The 17,103-nt window shown below is 43.4% G+C and overlaps 1 protein-coding gene across 1 annotated transcript in view; it reads left to right on the top strand.

Moving 5' to 3' along the window:
* TGFBRAP1 (transforming growth factor beta receptor associated protein 1) overlaps window positions 1–17,103 on the top strand; it is a 36,976-nt gene that overhangs the window by 5,134 nt on the left and 14,739 nt on the right. The window contains exons 2-5 of the mRNA XM_023536608.1: window positions 4,462–4,656; window positions 6,770–6,924; window positions 13,615–13,697; window positions 16,858–17,101. Of these exons, the coding sequence (XP_023392376.1) occupies window positions 4,462–4,656; window positions 6,770–6,924; window positions 13,615–13,697; window positions 16,858–17,101 (677 nt within the window). The remainder of the gene's footprint in view (window positions 1–4,461; window positions 4,657–6,769; window positions 6,925–13,614; window positions 13,698–16,857; window positions 17,102–17,103) is intronic.

The following is a 17,103-nucleotide window of genomic DNA, read 5'->3' as shown; positions in this document are numbered from 1 at the left end:
CCATTGAGTCTTTCTTTCTTGTTTTGTTCCAGTCCGTTTGCCTGAGCTAATACCTGTTTTAGTTATAAAGATTTTATAGTGAAACATTTGATTCCAGTATCTTTTTGTTGGTTGAGTGTTAGGATTGAAAGGAAGTGATAGTCATATCTAGGATGCATTTTCCTCAAGCTCACTCGATGACAAGGACATCATGCTAAAGGAACAAATAAGAACAACCTTCTTAATTGTTGTTCTTAATTGTCGTACCAATTGTAAGCAAATTGGAAGATCATATGTTAGCTTTCTCATGCATCATCACCCTTGTATAGGTTCTGTATACAACAGAGTAGCCACCACTGTCATTATATGGCTTTAGAAATTAAGCTCAAACAAATTGCTATAATGAATGCAAAGGGACTTTTACACATTTGAAAGCTATGTATTGTCATTTTGCCCACTTCTTTCCTTTTTTAAAGTAACATGAGCCCACTCCTGTGTCACAAGAAATAGCTCTTAACTTTTGCCTTAAATTTTACTATTTAAGCATACTTTGTTGAAAATGTCATAATACAATTGATTATTGTGACTTTAAACTCTATCCTGTGATAATCATGCTTCTTGAAAAGTATACATAATTCAGCTACTTCTTACCTCACAGGGCCGCTCCTTTCCCAGCTCAGATGAGAGGGTCCACTGATATTGAGAGGGTGCGCGATTGAAAATAATAGTTTTTAAAGGTTTTTACCATTTACAAAATTGTGTCACATTTTCACTCCTGCAACACTGTAGAAACAATAGGCTGTATCACCTACTTAGCAAGCATATAATTAGTTGGTGGGTGTGAATGACAGTGTCCTCTGTTCCCAAGTGGATTTGTGGCACCTTATACTGCTTGACCTGTGTCCCCTAATTGCCAGTTACTGCTCTGCTCTTTTGTTCTAGTGAAATCTTTGGCTTTTCTCTTTATGTAGAAGCCTTTGTTCTTGACCTCTGGTTTCTGTCCTTTTCATTTTGAGAACATTCATGCTGGGGCGTCTGCCCCACACAGTTTTCAGGTAAGGCAAGGCTCAGCCTTACCCGGGTAAGTGCTGTGGCCCTGATTGATCCCCTGATTGATAAGGCTAGACAATGTTTTGGCATCTGTGTCCTCTGAGAGTTGTGCTATACAGAACTTACCCAAAGTTCAGCAGACTCCTCGGGATTAACTGCATTTGCCAAACTCCTGGGTGAAGGTGGCGGGCACAGTGCCAGTACCCTTGAATCGCTTTTCTTTCCCCTGTAGGCTTTTTAGCAGCTGGTTCTAAACACATGAAAAATTCAATAGTGCGCTAACCTGGTTCGCTCCTCCAAAGCTGTCTTAATTTCAGATTCTTAATGCTTCCCGTAACTCGGTACCTCGTGTTTGGCTCCTTCAGCATTTTTTGATGTGGTTTGAATGCTGTGGTGATGCAGTTGTTGGGTTAATTCAGACCTTAGTTCCACCCTCTCTGCTTGTGAGATGTTGGGGATGCCAGGCCCCGTGCCGTGCCTTCCGTTATGCCCGTCGCCCCGCCTCTGGAACAGACTCAGACCCTGTTATTGGTCCATCTTGCCTTTTGGCTCTGAGTCACTTCAGTGTCATCTTCCACATTTCCATGGATCTCCTTGACTCCTTATCCGCTTTGGAAAGAAATGAGAACAGAAGGCCCTCGCCAGCTTCAGGAGCAGCCTTGGGTTGTACCGTGCAGAGACGTGCCCTCTCGTGTCATCTTGTGTTCTACACTGGCTTTTGGTGTGCTCCGTGCAACCATTTGTCTCCCTTCAGGAAAGAAAGGTGCTGTTACCCCCTGAGAAAGCACTTGAACTCCAGGACGTCCTCTCTGTGACCTCCAGTTCCTCAAAGTGTTAACCTTGCCTCCCACCCAGCCCTGCCCCTTGATCCCTGTGTTTACTCTCAGCCCACGCCCATTAACCTGAGGCCACCAGCTGCATGGTAGCCTTTGACTCATGCTCTCCCTTGCTCCCACTAAGGAGCCAGGTTCCCCCCAGAAGTTATCCCCCTCCTCTGCCGTACCCCTACCCCTGGCCTAAGTAAGGCCTGCTTCCTAGTGGCAGGCAGCTGCCTGGCTTCCCCTAGCATCCAGAGCTCTCCCTCCTACAATGTAGCCTGTACCCTCCTGCCAGGTGGCCTTCCTAAAGCACCTGTGATCCTGTAACAAATTCGGACCACGCTCCTCAGCTCGATTTTCAGGTCAGCGTCTCTTGCTCTGACCCTAGCTTAACTTTCAGACCCTATGATCCTCACAAAGGGTTTGCCCTGTTTCTGGAGCTGCCCTGTTAGGGGGGACACACACCCCTTCCCCTACCTCCCTGTGACCTGCTTCTTAGGGCCAGAGCCCCGCCCAGCCTCTGTGTCACCTTCCCTGTGGAGTCTCTGATCCCTGGGCTCTGGCTGGACTGGACTCCACCTCCTATCAGCACTTTTCCCACTTTCCTCCTGCTGGCTGTTATCTCTTATGTGGTATTTAGATATTCTCCTTAACCCCTTCACTACTGCAAGTTCCTTGAACGTGTCTCTGTCTCTCTGTCTCTCGGTACCTAACCCAGGGCTCCACGTACAATAAGCACCTAGCAAATGTTGACTGAATTTAAGTTGATGCTCAGCATATAGATTTATAGTTTTTTCTTTTTGTGTATACTCAATAAATGAGCTTTCCCTTCTGTGTGAGGTGAGTTCACCAGAAGTCACACATTCTTTTGGTGTATTATACTCAATTTTATGCTCTTATTTAAAATGCCACGGTGACCTTCCTTTTACTTATCAATTGGTGATAGATTTAAAGGTAGAATCATTGAATTAAAGTGTAGGTGTATATTCAGTTTTGATAGATAAGACCACATTATTCTCCAAAGAGTATTTCCTCATACCATGCCAGTACTCAGTACTGCCAGTCTATAACCTTTGTCCAATCTGATGAGTAAAAGTTGGTTTTTCACATTTTTTCCCATTAAATTCCTGTTCCCCTGATTACTAGTGAACATGGAAACCTTCGTGAATTAGTCATTTGCATTTTGTCTCCTGTGTCTTACTGATTCGCATCCTTTGTCTATTTTTCTATTGAGTTATTAGTCTTTTTTGTAATGATTGTTGGAGACGAAAGGAGAAAATGGAAATACACACTTAAGGTAGAAGAACGGTTCATGTTAGGCAGTTGTGACTCTGCAGCGAGAGGTGCACTCACACTCACATGCACACTCACACACAGGCGCACACACACATGCACACACGAAGCTTATTGTCTCATCTTGACAGAGTTTTAGCTGGTGCTGATTCACATGCCAAGAGCCAATGTTCAAAGTGTCCAGCAGGACCAGGCAAGTGTCCTATGTACAGTGTTCTGCAGGGAGGCCCTCAGTGTGTCAGGTGAAAGCGAGGTGTGCATGCCTGTCAGAGCCCCCATGGTACCTATTTTCAGGAACAGCCTAATCTAGAGGGACAGAACTATCTTTGTACCTGATTAAGTGTAGTGCTTTTCAGTCTTTGTAACCACAGAAAATTTAGGAGAGTCAGTGATTTCACAGGTTTAGGATTTTTGCTCACATGATATATTTCAGATACCGTCCATTATTTCAATCTTAAAATACTTCCCGTATCTCCTTCTGTCTCTCTCCCTCTCCCCACTTCTCTGCTGAGTGCAGTTGAGACTGCTTGTCTCCTGCAGTAGCATCTAATCATTTGCATGCTGTTTTTAAAGGTGTTTTATGTCAACTACTTTGAAAACTAAGTTAAAATGGATTGACTTTACTTGGTGAATGCATTAATTTTGGTAAACCCCAGAATCTATGGACTGTATACAACTCATTTGGAAATGGCTCGTTTAGTACTTTATGTACAATAGAAACTGTCTAATATGGAAGCTATCACTGACAAACACTACACAGCACTCTTGTCTCGAATTGCAAAATTGGTTCTATCTGTATTATACTGCACGTGTATCCAAAATTATACTTCAGCCCTGAGCAGGGACAGTTCCTGATAGGATGCCTTGTAGAGTGCCTGGCACATAGCAGGTGCTCAATTATTTGAATAAGTGTGTTCAATATTCATTGTTGAATTAATGTACAGTGAAGAGCTATAACTTAGAGATGCAAACCAGTTGGAAAACTGGATGTGAAAGAAAGCTTATGAAGCTTTTTAAATTGTTTAAAAATAACTTTTTCCCCACATGCGAGGACATATGTATTATGAACTTTCATGTAGGTATATGTAAACATTTGTTTACTTTCACTTTTAATTGGAAGTAAATATAAGAAGATGTACATTCTAGGGAAGCTAGTTCTCACAAAATAAAGTCATGTGTGGTTCTTCGCACATGCAATGTATTGTCTTTTCTATCTTGAAATATAATGAAGGTGTGGGGGTGGATATTCTGCATCCAGACACAGGGAGAAAAAAAATACCATAGTATTTGAAGACCCACCTAACTCCTCCTATTTTTCTAGGCATGTTCGCCACAGTTGCTGGGATTTCTCAGCGAGCCCCTGTGCACTGGTCGGAGAATGTGATCGGGGCTGCCATCTGCTTCCCGTATGTCATAGCACTCGATGACGAATTCATCACAGTTCACAGCATGTTGGATCAGCAGCAAAAGCAGACTCTGCCCTTTAAAGAAGGCCACATTCTACAGGATTTTGAAGGTACTTGTTTACAGAAATCCTATCAAAGCTTAGTGATCAACCCTTTTATGACTTTTCTTCTGTAAATGCTATAAAGGACCAATTAGGGACAGGACCTTAGGCTGAGCATAGCAGATACACAGATGATGGTTGTATAGACTCTGCACTTCAGGCATTTTGTAGAATTTTCCTACATACCTACGATGGAGAGAGAGAGAGATTTGAACAAAGAGCTACAGCAGTTTAAGAGCTTGATAGAAATGAAATAAGGACAACGGGAGAGCAGAGGAGGAAGTACTACCTAGAAATACTAAGGGAGGGCTTCCTGAAGGAGGTGGTATTTAAACCAAACCTTTTAGAGTGAGTAGGAGTCAGCCAAGCAGAAGCGGTGTGAAAGAACCTTCAGGTGGGCAGAAAAGAGCATGTAAACCTGCGCCAGAGAGAACTCTGCACCTCGGGCTACGCAGTCACTTCAGTGTGACAGTGGTGCACGGGGTGGGACGGCGCGGGATGCGGCTGCAGCAGACCGGGGCGCTCAGGGAAGGCTTCCTCTTGTGTGCAGTGGCGAGCCAGGGGAGGGATTTCTTTTACTTCTGCCAACTTTTATTACGAACATTTCAATTGTACTGAAAAGTAGCAAAGCAAAGTGAACCACCACACACCATTCGCCACTCATTAACATTTGCTGAGCTGTTTGAAAGTAAGTGGAAGACATCATGACATTTAGTCTGAAATACTTCAGCATGTGTCTCCTAAGAATAACAGCATTTTCCTACATAATCATAAAGTCCTTTTCACACCTCAGAAAATGAGCTCTAATATCCTGCCTGTGTTCAGATTCCCCCCCAGTTGTCCTAAGAATGCCTTGGATGATAGTTTCTTGAAACCAAGAACTAATCTAGATTTATGCATTGCATTTGCCATTTAAGGATTTTCGCTCACCAAATTTTAGCTGCCCTTCCTGTTTGGATGCTGGGGATACTTACAAAAACAGCCCTCACGTTAAGTGTGTCAGATTCTGGCTGGGGGCTCTGACACCCACCTTTTCACATTTCACAGCAGTGGTACGGAGCCGTGGATCTCGAGTGCTAGAGGCACGTACAGGGGTCAGGAATACCTAGAGGCCGATGGAGAAACTCCTGCTAGGTAGGGACAAGGGAGGCTTCCTGGGAAAGGGGACACCAGTGCAGTGAAGGGACAGAATCTCATCTGAGTATGAGGAAAATTGCTTACCTTGGCGGTGATAATAGAAGACAGATATGAGCAGAGCAGGAAGAAGACCAGGAGGAAGGTGTGATGACAATCCAGGCGAGGAGAGACGAGGGCTGGGTTAAACCAAGCAGTGGGTCTGGAGTGGAAACGATGGATCACAGGAGAGAAAAGCCCAGGGCAGGAAAGGCATGGCTGACGCTGAACTCTCCTTCAGACAGAAAGAAAATATCGTTTCATTGCTTCATGTGAGCATCCAACAGCTTAAAAAAAGTGTCTCCAGAAGGGAGCAGGACTCACTTTAAATGCTTTGTAGTAGGAGCTCATCTTGGATTATAGGTCCAGCTCTTGGGTGGATTACTTGAGCAAAGTCCCCCCAGTGAAATGAGGGTGACAGTGCTGGCCATGGGTCAGGTTAACTCACAGCACTGTGTGGAAATGAATACGATATTTAGATGGTAGGTGAATATGAAATATTGTCTCATTGTGCAGAATGTTGCATTGTAATCTAGTTTCCTATAAACTAACATGGAGAGAAAATAAATTTCTAAAACTTCCTTATATTTGATAATTCTTATTGATAATTTTCCATAATTGATCTCTGCAACCTCATTGGACTATATATTATGTATCTACTCAACTGATTTTCAATTTATTAGCACTTTCAAATTAAAAAAAGGCAAAAAGCACATTTTAAACTTCAGAAATATAGTATTAAGAATTTGCCCTTTTCTGAGATTTGAAAGTCTGCAAAGCAGAAAAGAGAAACGTTATAGTTTATGGCTTCTGTAGGAGTTCTGTTCTATGACAACCCTGATGAAATTGATCGGCAAATCAGGTCCATGGTCCTGTTTAGGGGAAGCAGTGTGTTTCCTTGCAGGCAGCATGTTCTTCCCCTTTCCAACAGTATCAAATTTCTTCCCAGGAAGAGTGATTGTCGCCACAAGTAAAGGAGTTTACATCTTGGTCCCATTACCTCTGGAGAAACAAATACAGGATCTTCTAGCAAGCCGCAGAGTGGAGGAGGCTTTGGTTTTAGCAAAAGGAGCCCGGAGGAACATTCCAAAGGAAAAATTTCAGGTTCGTAATTAGCCGGCTACAGAACACATTCGGGTTTAATGAACATGTCGCAGCCCCCGCCATGTGCCAGACTTTGCAGATTGCATTTGTATCTGTACTGAATATTCTCAGCATATCCGCATCGTACAGATAAGGAAACAGGGTGCAGAGCAGCCGGATAGCTGGACTGAGGTGACACTGCTCACAGAGGCCAAGTTAGGTTTTGAACCTCTGACTTAATTTTCATGCTTAATATACCAAGTTATCTTTCTAATCCACTCTCTTCTTCAGTGGGTCATTAGAGAAGAATCGGGGACGACGTTGTCATAAACCAAAAGAGTAACATCGGGTTAGTTCGTCTTTTGATTTAGAATTTCTGTTTGTTGGGCAGGGGTTGAAGTTTAAAAGTTTAGATATGTAGTATCTACAGAAAAAGCTTTGTATAGTGATAAACTATCTCATGTTGCAGGAATCCATCTAATTAACTTCTTTAGGAGAAAATTTTTATTGCTCTTAAGCACTAACTTTAATATACTTGGTATAATAAATATAATGGATACAATAGTCAAGAATTATTCTTAGATCTGAGGAAATCAGACTCTCTAAAAATTGCTGCCTGACCAGTTGTTAGGTTAGTTCAGGTTACTCACTGCATTTGAAAGTAATAAAACAATTAGTGCATGTACGCTTCCTATGAATATCTAAATCGATCATTAGAAGTTCCCATGAATTAATGATCCCCTTGCTTGCTACCAGTCGATCAGATTCTCACCTATGTCATCATTGTGGAATGAAATAATGGTTTTTGGCTTCGGTTGCTTTATGCTGCTATGGGTAGATTCTGAAGGTGAAAACCCGGATATGTACTTCACGGTTATGGGGTGCAAGAGAAGGTATCTTTTCTATATTTAAACACCGAAAAACTTTTCATCTTTGTTCCTAATTTTTTAAGTAAGAACTATCTATTAGCACTCAGCAGGGGGCAGCAAAAGCAAAAAGAAGAAATTCTTCGTTCAGAGCCTGTGGTGCTGAGAGCAGCGTTTTCCTTACCCCTTAGGCTGGTCGGGTGGCCATGCCGAGAAGGTGCTCTGGGATCAGACCGCAGTGGGGTGTGAGACCTGCCTCTGCCTGGCTTGCTCTCAGCTCCTCTCTGCTCCTGTAACATGGAGCCCCATGAGCTGCTGTCCATGGACATGTTGGATGTCTAGATGGGCCACGTGTTGGGGTGCCCCCTCCTTGTAAACACACGTGCACACTTTAAGTGTGTAACTTTTTTAAAGATGCTTTCAATGTTCTTTGTCTGCCTTTGGCTCTTTCTCCTCTCTTTTTGCTGAGAGTAGAAATATGCAGTCAATAGCAGAGAATATTAGGAGTCATGCTCTTTAATTTGCTGTCTCAGTGGGAGCTTTTTCCTTTCTAACATCCTCCCTGCCTTCTCTCTGTTACTGGAAACAGATGTATCCAGCCCTGGAAACACACCCTCAGAATGATCTCGAATTCAGCCGTTATTCTCAGTGCCCATTTTTCTGCTGGTGTGCAGACCCTTATCTTATATCAAAGCCTCCCTTATGTGTGTCATTTGTTTTCATTTGACTTCTGTTTTATAGGAATTGCTTTTTAAATTTTGTTTTATAATTATGTAAAATATTTACATAATTCAAAAGTCCAATCAACAAAGCAAAGCCGTATACTCAGTGAAGCCTAAATTCCTTCTCTCCCTTTACCCTAATGTTTTCTCCCTCCCTCAACCTCTCTTCCGCCTTCTCTGTCTTTTTTTGGTGTGACCGTCAGTATTTTTGGTCTAGCGGTTACCGTAATAGTATTAACTTCATAAAAGTCCTTTGGTTTTCTTTTTTTCTTTTCTTTTTTTTTTTTTTCTGCTGGGGGAGGGGGGACTCTTGTTTGTTGGTTCCCCAGTTGGAGCAATATTTGAAATTAGCTAGTAACCTTATTTGTCCCTTTTCCTTCTTTTCCCCCGGTATTCACGTTAAAGTAATATACTCATAAGGCAGTCAGTCGGCAAGCATATTGTACTTTTTATGTAATCTCCCCACTCTGTTTTTTCAGTAGTTGTATGGCCTCCTCTTTTTCAGAGCCCATAGTCATCACATACTATACTGTCTCCCTGATATTGATCAGTCTTAGTTCTATAGGCAAATGTGTTTTGAATGCTCACCAACAAATTTTATGTTGCTGACCTTCCAGTCAGGTGGCTTTCTGAAGCAGTCCTCTGGCAGGTATTTCAGGAGCGGCGTCCGGGAACACTGCCCTCGAGTTTTTACATATTGATAACAGTTTATCTGCAGCTTTTATACTTGAAGGCAGGTTTGGCTGGATATAAAATCTCTGACTCACGTTATCTTTCAATGAAAAACTTAATTTGATTAGCAACATAAAGCGTTGCTAATCAAAAATCTAATGAGGCTCTGAATTTTTTTTTCTCGTAACGACTTGGTCATTTTGTTTGAATGCCTAAAAGACTTTGTCCTTAAAGTCCAGTTTCTCAGGGTTGACACTTACCAGCAAATTGGAGCCCGAGAAGTCCCCTTCCACTTTCCACTGCTAGTCTCGAATGCCCTGCCAAGCTTTCTAGTGGTTCCTGATAGCAATTTGAGGATGCTGGCTTCTAGCTGTCATGGCCTCATGGCCCCTTTTTCCTCTCTGCACTTCTTCCCACAGTTTCTAATACCACGCAGGTCCTGGAGTTGTTGGTTTGTCCCCAGTAGCTCGTACTTTTGGGTTTGTGGACATGCCTTGTCACTTAGTATTGTTATAAATGTTTTCAGTGAGTTTTTGGTTTCTATCCCAATTGTTTGTTTGTTTGTTTGTTTTTCACTTGTGGTAAAATACACATAACATAAAATTTATTATCTTAACCATTCTTAAGTGTACAGGACATCATTTTTCCTCCTAAAAGCAGCCAGTGTTACTGTTTCCTAGTGTTTCTTTCTCAAGAGTTTGGACCACTATTTTGGTAAATTGTATTATGCATCCTCCCTCTTTTCTTACCTCTCTCTGCTCCTGCTGGCCCTCACCATCCTCACCTTTGGAACTGACCACTTTTCCTGCCCTGCATGTGTCCATTGCACGGCTTCCTTCCTGAACAGGCCTTCCCAGCTCGAGTTTCACTGAGCCCGCACTCTCAGATGGTTACAGGTGCAGAGTGGGAAACGGTTCTGTTTTGCACATATAAATTAATTGAGTTTCTTAATTGGAGAAATTCTTAGGGCCTTTAATATACTAAAAGTTATTGTGATCCGTAAAAGGGCATATAGCACATATTATATTTTTGTTATCTTTCTGTGAATCCTCAAGAGAGAATATATGTAAAATGCATTTTATATGTGATGTATCTGTGTATTATATAAATACATGCACATATAGATACACAGCATGTAGGTACATTATATATATTTACATATCAACATTTACACATACACACATGTGTTTCCAAATTTATTCAGTCACGATGGATTGCCTTTTTAACAAGGAGAATGTCATAGTCCACCTAATACATTTTGAGAAAGTTATTTCTATTTAGGAAATAACTAAGTAAGAGTTTTTCAGTAAGTTAAAAAAAAAAAACCAAAGTATTCATTAGAGGGAAAGTTATGAATACAGTTAAAAGTATAACATTCATACCAATTTTTGTTGGAAATGTTGGCTGTACTTCTTTTCCAGGAATGATACTTATATACCTTATGTCTCAAGTCCTCTTGGTGTTTTAGGGCATTGCAACCTGAATCTTAATTGTTAGTTCCACGTCAAGAGTAACGAAATTTACCATCTTAACCATTTTTAAGTGTACAGTTCAGTGGCATTCTATACATGCACATCGTAGTGCAACCATCACCGTCATCCTTCTCCAGAATTGCTTCATCTTCCCAAATGGAAGCCCTGCCTCCATTTCACACTAACTTCCCATCTCTCCTCCCCCAGCCCCTGGCAGCCACCATTCTACTTTCTGTCTCTCTGAATGTAAGTACTCTAGGGACCTCGTATAAGTGGAATCATACAGTCTTTGTCCTTTCATGTCTGGCTTATTCGCCCAGCATAACATCCTAAAGGTTCATCCTTGTAGCGTGTGTCAGAATTTCTTTTCTTTTTAAAGCTGAATAATCCATTTGTTGAGCAGTTCGACATTTCATTTAAGCAGTGCATTTTAAGGAAGAGCCATAAACAAGATACACTTGAATTTAGTGCTAGAAAGGACTGTTCTTTCCAGAAGCCCTTGTATGACATTTAACTTAGACAATACAATGCAGCCTTGAAAGCAGGTTTAGAAATCTTTAAAATAGAATCTTCTGTTTCACAAAATTTCCAGTTCCACAAGTCACAAAAATCAGAAATCTCAATTCAGAAACATGATACTAAAAACGTACATTCTGACTTCAGTTTCGTGTTGCTCCCAGAACACATGCGACCTCTTCTCCTGGCCGGTGTTGGGCCCTCTGCCTTTGTGCAGAGTAGATATGGAGTGGCACCACTTAGAGGTCTAATTTCCTCTCTCCACCCGGGAATTTATAGCCACCTTACACTGAAGGACAAACTAACAAGGTAAAAAGAAAGCTGAAGATTCCATTGGTGAGTTAGCTCTGGTGCTGGGGAGCTAAACAGACTTTCCTGTCCTTTCTCCTCATGGAGGCATTCTTCTTGTCCTTTTCCTGCTGGCCGACCTGGCTCCGTGTTTTGTAGCTCAGCATCACCTGAGCAGGAGGAGTTATCAGTCAGAGTGGACAGTCTGGAAAGGAGACAGTCACTGTGTCGGAGAAGCAAGAATTGGTTGCGCTTGGTAAAATTTCTTATCAAATGTGTGTAGGTCAAGTTCATTGGTGTTCTCTATATCATCCATGGTTTCAGCATCAAGGTGCTTATGTCCAGGATGAAGGAATCTCTTTGTATGCTTTTTCCAAGTCTACATATGGCATTCCCAGACTAGGAATACAGAAAATAACCCCCATATTCTTGGAGATTGGGAGTATTAGCAAAAGTAGTTTTTAAGTCCCCTTAGGAAGGGGTAGAGTACATGACATCTGAATCCTGCACATGAGGAATAAATTATTATTCAGCTGATTTCTCATCAACAAGCCTGGGTGTGATTGGGAATTTTTCTACTACAGCTGATGGGTCCTCTCTATCCTTTTTGCTAAGTGGGAGGCCTTTATTTCTACTTTTGGAAATAGAACTGGCATTCCCCCACAACAGAACTTTGGCCCACTCCTGGCTGCTTAATGCTGGGCAGTATAAATAGGCCAGTTTAGAGTCAGAAGTGGCTGGTATCAGGGAAGGAAGATAAAGGCAGGTGGTGAGCAGAGAAGTGGAAAGGCAGCCTGCCTTTTCTGACTTCTCTAAAGGAATTTCTGTGGGCATAGGCATGAAATGCTATGCTTTTGAGAACTCTTTAAATAGAGCAATGGGGAACAGGAGTGACAGCCTTCAGGTGCCAACCATGCCAACGAGCACTCTGCTCGTTTCTTCAGTGGTGTTACCTGCCTGCTGCGCACTGGGTAAATCAGTGAGTGGAAAGAATTGGGCTCTAGAATCAGAAACATCTGGTTTTAAATCCTGGCTCAACCACTTATTACTTTAGTAACTTTGAGCCAACAACTTAACATCTTTGAGCAGAATGTTCTTATTTGTAAATGGGGATAATAAATGACAATGAAAATGGAGTGTCACAAAAATTGATCAGATATTTCTTCAGATCAATAAGCACTTACCAGACGGCAAAGACTATGCCAGGACTGTGGAGTACTAGTGTATGTGGATAACGTATGTGCCCTGCCTTCAAGGAACATGTGGCTTCCAGAACAGCATGATGGACTGGAAGGTGGAGGAACTGCAGTCATAGAGTTTTTAACTGTGAGGTGACAAGGGCCTGAGCTATGATGGTGGAACCAGTAAGAATAACGCAAAAAGACGGGTCCAAAAGCTGTTTCAAACAAAGGATGAACAAAACTTGAACAGTGACCAAACTGGGCCATATTGGAGGTGTAGAGGGTGGAATTAAAGTCACCACAAGACAACTTCCTAAAGTGTATTTTGCTGTTACTGAGTGTCATAAGAACAAAGGGGCTCTGTGGTCAAGAAAGTTTGGGTAGTACTGAATTAAGCAAAGACAAGCTGGTACCTTTATTACAGGGATTCCCAGGTGTCACGTGTTCGTGTGGGTTGTGCATCACCCGCAGAAGAGAGAATGCACAGCACTTCTCCAGTGTTACTTGGAAAAGCTTATTTGTCTATCTATTAATATATTAAATGGTACTGGCCTTGTGCTCTGAGGGACACTCAGAAATGCTGCCGTGACGTGCCAATTCCCGTCGAGCGGAAGAAGGCTGAACAGCTTCTGGACTGTCAGAAATATTGACACCTGCGAGTTTATGAGGAGGAGAGCAGAAGATAAGGAATGCGTTGGGAAGGACTGGGGTTCATAAAGAAGCATCCGTGAAGAAGCAGGAAGAATAGTTAAAAAGAAAACTTCGTTTTAAGAAAGAAAGGTTGATTTACATATATACACACACACACGCACACATATATATTTGTATATATTGAAACTAATTTCATATATGCATTATTTTTTCTTTACCTTGTGACTTCAAATTTCTTCATCATAATAAGCATTTAGTTTGGGTTATGATTAGAAATTCAGTTTCTCCCTATTGTGATGGTTTCAGGGTATCTGTAAGAGATTAAACCTGTCTTTCTTTACAGGTAATGTACAGAAGGATTCTGCAGCAGGCGGGTTTTATACAGTTTGCACAACTTCAGTTCCTGGAAGCTAAAGAGCTCTTCAGGTAATTTGAGGTGTTGGTAGCAAGACTTCGAAGTGTCCCTCTGTGGTCAGAACCTCCCTTCCAGCTGTGATGCTGTGATGGGAGGTGCAGCCGTGGTTAGACTGTGCTTCTGGTGAGAATGGTGAGGCCTGTTTATAATAGCAGACGCCACTGGTGCTCATGCCTTGTCTCCTCCTCCCCCCTCAGCCTTAGTTTAACTGTCCTTTATCTTAAAGAGCGTGGGGGCCATCATGACAGTCCGGGGAAGAGAGGAGCGGGAATTCTAGAGAGTGAATTTGATAACATGCGAAGGATTTTTAGGAAAATACTCTTGTTCATTTTTCCTTTTCTCGAGATTTTACCAGAAGCTATGAGTTTAGAAAAAGAGCAGGTGCTTCTGGGAAGACTTATGAAAACGAATCGTCTTCTAAAGACTTTGTAGATGGCCCATTGATGGTTAGCTCTCCCAGGAAGCTGTCTTTCTCTTACAGAGCTCCCCTGGCACTATGAGTAACCCTGCACCCAGGGCCGTCTCGCCCTCTCCTCCACCCCCCTCACCCATGCCTGCGTCACACGCCTTTGCTGTCATACCCATTTTCCCAGCTGCATGTCCTCTCAGGCTGGCGTACTCAGCGAGGCAGTGGTTGTGAACATGCTGGCTCAGCACGCCTGGCAGATTAGGTTAAACGTGCTTTGATAGTCTTAAGCATCCTACAAAAGCATTGCCTATGGAATGTTTTCAAAATGTCTGACTAGCATAGATTCTGCACAGTTTAGAGCCATCTAAAAGATAAGAGATGTAACAAGCGGAGCAGGACACCACCCTGCAGCTTGCTGTCCACCCTCTGTTCTGGAGGGTATTTGCCACATGGCCCGGGCCACACTGACACCCACCGCAGCTCCTGCCTCTTGCTCTGTCACAAAACTGGTTGTAGAGAAGAGATTTCTGAGTCAAGAAGGAATTATGTATTGGATCATGATACCCTGTAGAACTTTTACTTAAGCAAGTTCTCCGTACTGTTACCATCTGTTCATGGAAAGATCAGAAGCATCAGGATTAAATAGATTCTTTGTCCCTTTGAACTGAGGCTCTTTTCTGTCATATCTTGTCTTATCCCTGCAATGTCGAAGGCCTCCGCACTTGGGTCATGGGTGTCTCCCAGTACATCTTCTTCTCACAGGTTAATTTGAAGAGCTAAGTGGTCAGTAACTTTGTAAGAGAATAAATGTAGGGCCTGTCAGTTGTTCGTACAAGGATCTGGTACTTCATATGTCACACTCTTAAGAGAGATAAACTTTAACTTGACTGCTGCTCAGCTTTAGTCAAAAGTGTGACTGAGAAATTGATATTTGAAGGGATGCTCCTAAGATAAACATGATACCACTTTCCCTTTCAGTGCCATTGGTGGACATTGCTAATAACTCATGATTTTTTTTTTTCCCATTGATCAGGGACTTGCCTCAGACTCCTTCCTACTCAGTCCGATGCTAGAAGCCACAACTGCCAACTCATCGTGGTTGGCATCCAAGATAGAACCTATTTACCATCCGTGTCGTGGAGACATATGCTGTGTGTCTAGTCCTCCGGGAGTTATGCGGCCTGTCCTTATATCCAGTCAGAGCCAACCCTTCTTCCATTGAGCAGATTTGGCCTGAGCATGAGAGCTAGGATGAAAGGGTAGGACAGCACCCCTGCTCGGTGCACATGCCCGCTCTGCAGTGTGAGTGGTTTGAGGTGGGAGCGTTGAACACGGACTTATATTGGGATTTGTCCTGGACCTTAAATGATGAGCAGAAGTTTCCCAAATCAGGAATCATACCTTAGGCCAGGGTTTCTCAGCTGTGGCACTGTTGGCATTTGGGCATAAGTGATCCTTTGTTAGGTGAGCTCTCTCGTGTACTGTCGGACATGTAGCAGCAACCCTGGCCTCTACCCGCTAGGTGCCAATGGTGCCCTCCAGGTCTGACAAAAGTGTCTGCATAGTCGCCAAATATCCCCCAGGGAGCAAAACTGCTTCCCATTGCAAACCAACTGCTCTTGGCAAAGGGAACAGTGACAGCGAAGGCTAAGAAGCATGAAACGTGGGAACAGGAGGGAAGAGTGACGGGCGCTGAGTGCTGGAGTGCGGGAGAGGGGCACGGGAAACAGCAGCTGTCATGTGCTTTGGGTCTGTTCGGGCAGGGTCTGGAGTACCATGCTAAGAACTGTATCCTGTGGATAGTAAGGAACCACAGGGTGAGGACAGGGTAAGGGGCAGGTTAAGAGCAGGGTGGAAAGGAGACTATTGGCAGGAAGCCGGGGGAGTGGGGGAGAGACAAGAGAGGGTGAAGGGAGGCAGATGCAGAAGGTGCAGACCCCGGGCCCTGCCTCAGAGCCTTCCATTTGGTGTGTCTGCTGGAGGCTCCTGCTCTGTTTGCTCAGGATAGTTCCCACAGGTGGGTCTGAGCCTGTGCCGGGGTTGAGATCCTCAGCTCGGTGGTGCTGCCATTAACAGTTGTGACTGTAGACAGGACAGCGGGCTGGAGGGAGGACGTGCAAGAGGGACCAACAGGGAAGGAGAGATGGACCTCAGTAGATATGACCTCCTGGGCCTTATGAGGTTAGGGCACTGTGCCAACCATTTGAATTGCAGGCTAACTTTAAGCTCTGAAACGCTACCAATAGTCATTCCAGAAATGGCCACATGGATGCTCTGTGTCTTCTGTTACAAGATCGTTGATGAGGAAATTGTAAGTTATGTTCCTATAAAGTCCCTTCTTTATGGACTATTCAATAAATCTGTCTATAATTTAGTGCCAGGGAAAACATTGGTTTCAGAAGGACTGTAATCTGCCTTTGATCAGATGGTGATGTTTTGCTTCCTTTGAATTTCTTTGCCCTGGTGTCCAGGGAGCCCAGTGCTGACTTAGTGTCCAGACGTTTTGATATTCCGCTTTCACACTGATTGTGCACGTGTCTTTCACCATGGTGCCCTCACTCTATTTTGGAATTGGAGTGGCACACAGTTCAGTAGCGCTCTGCCACACTTATCAATGAGGATGGTCAGTCTGGCGTGCACACCCAGATACTCAGCTCACTATTGACGTGTGCGGACGTGCACACCCCTTCAGTATTGTTTTGTGTGCCTATGTGTACTCTCTCTCTCTTTTTGCTTCATTTAGTTTGACACTGTAATTGCAGAAGCGGCCAGCTTGACGTCCGGGAGCTGATCTCTCTCTACCCCTTCCTGTTGCCCACCTCCTCTTCATTCACACGGTCTCACCCTCCTCTTCACGAGTATGCAGACCTGAACCAGCTGACCCAGGGGGACCAGGAGAAGATGGCCAAGTGCAAGCGCTTCCTCATGAGCTACTTGAACGAAGTCCGCAGCACAGAAGTAGCCAACGGCTACAAAGAAGATATTGACACAGCCTTGCTGAAGCTGTA

The sequence above is a fragment of the Pteropus vampyrus genome, unplaced genomic scaffold (assembly GCF_000151845.1).
Source record: "Pteropus vampyrus isolate Shadow unplaced genomic scaffold, Pvam_2.0 Scaffold160, whole genome shotgun sequence".
Lineage (NCBI taxonomy): Eukaryota > Metazoa > Chordata > Mammalia > Chiroptera > Pteropodidae > Pteropus > Pteropus vampyrus.
Note: the sequence above shows the minus strand (reverse complement) of the source record. Positions and strands in the feature narration are given on the sequence as shown.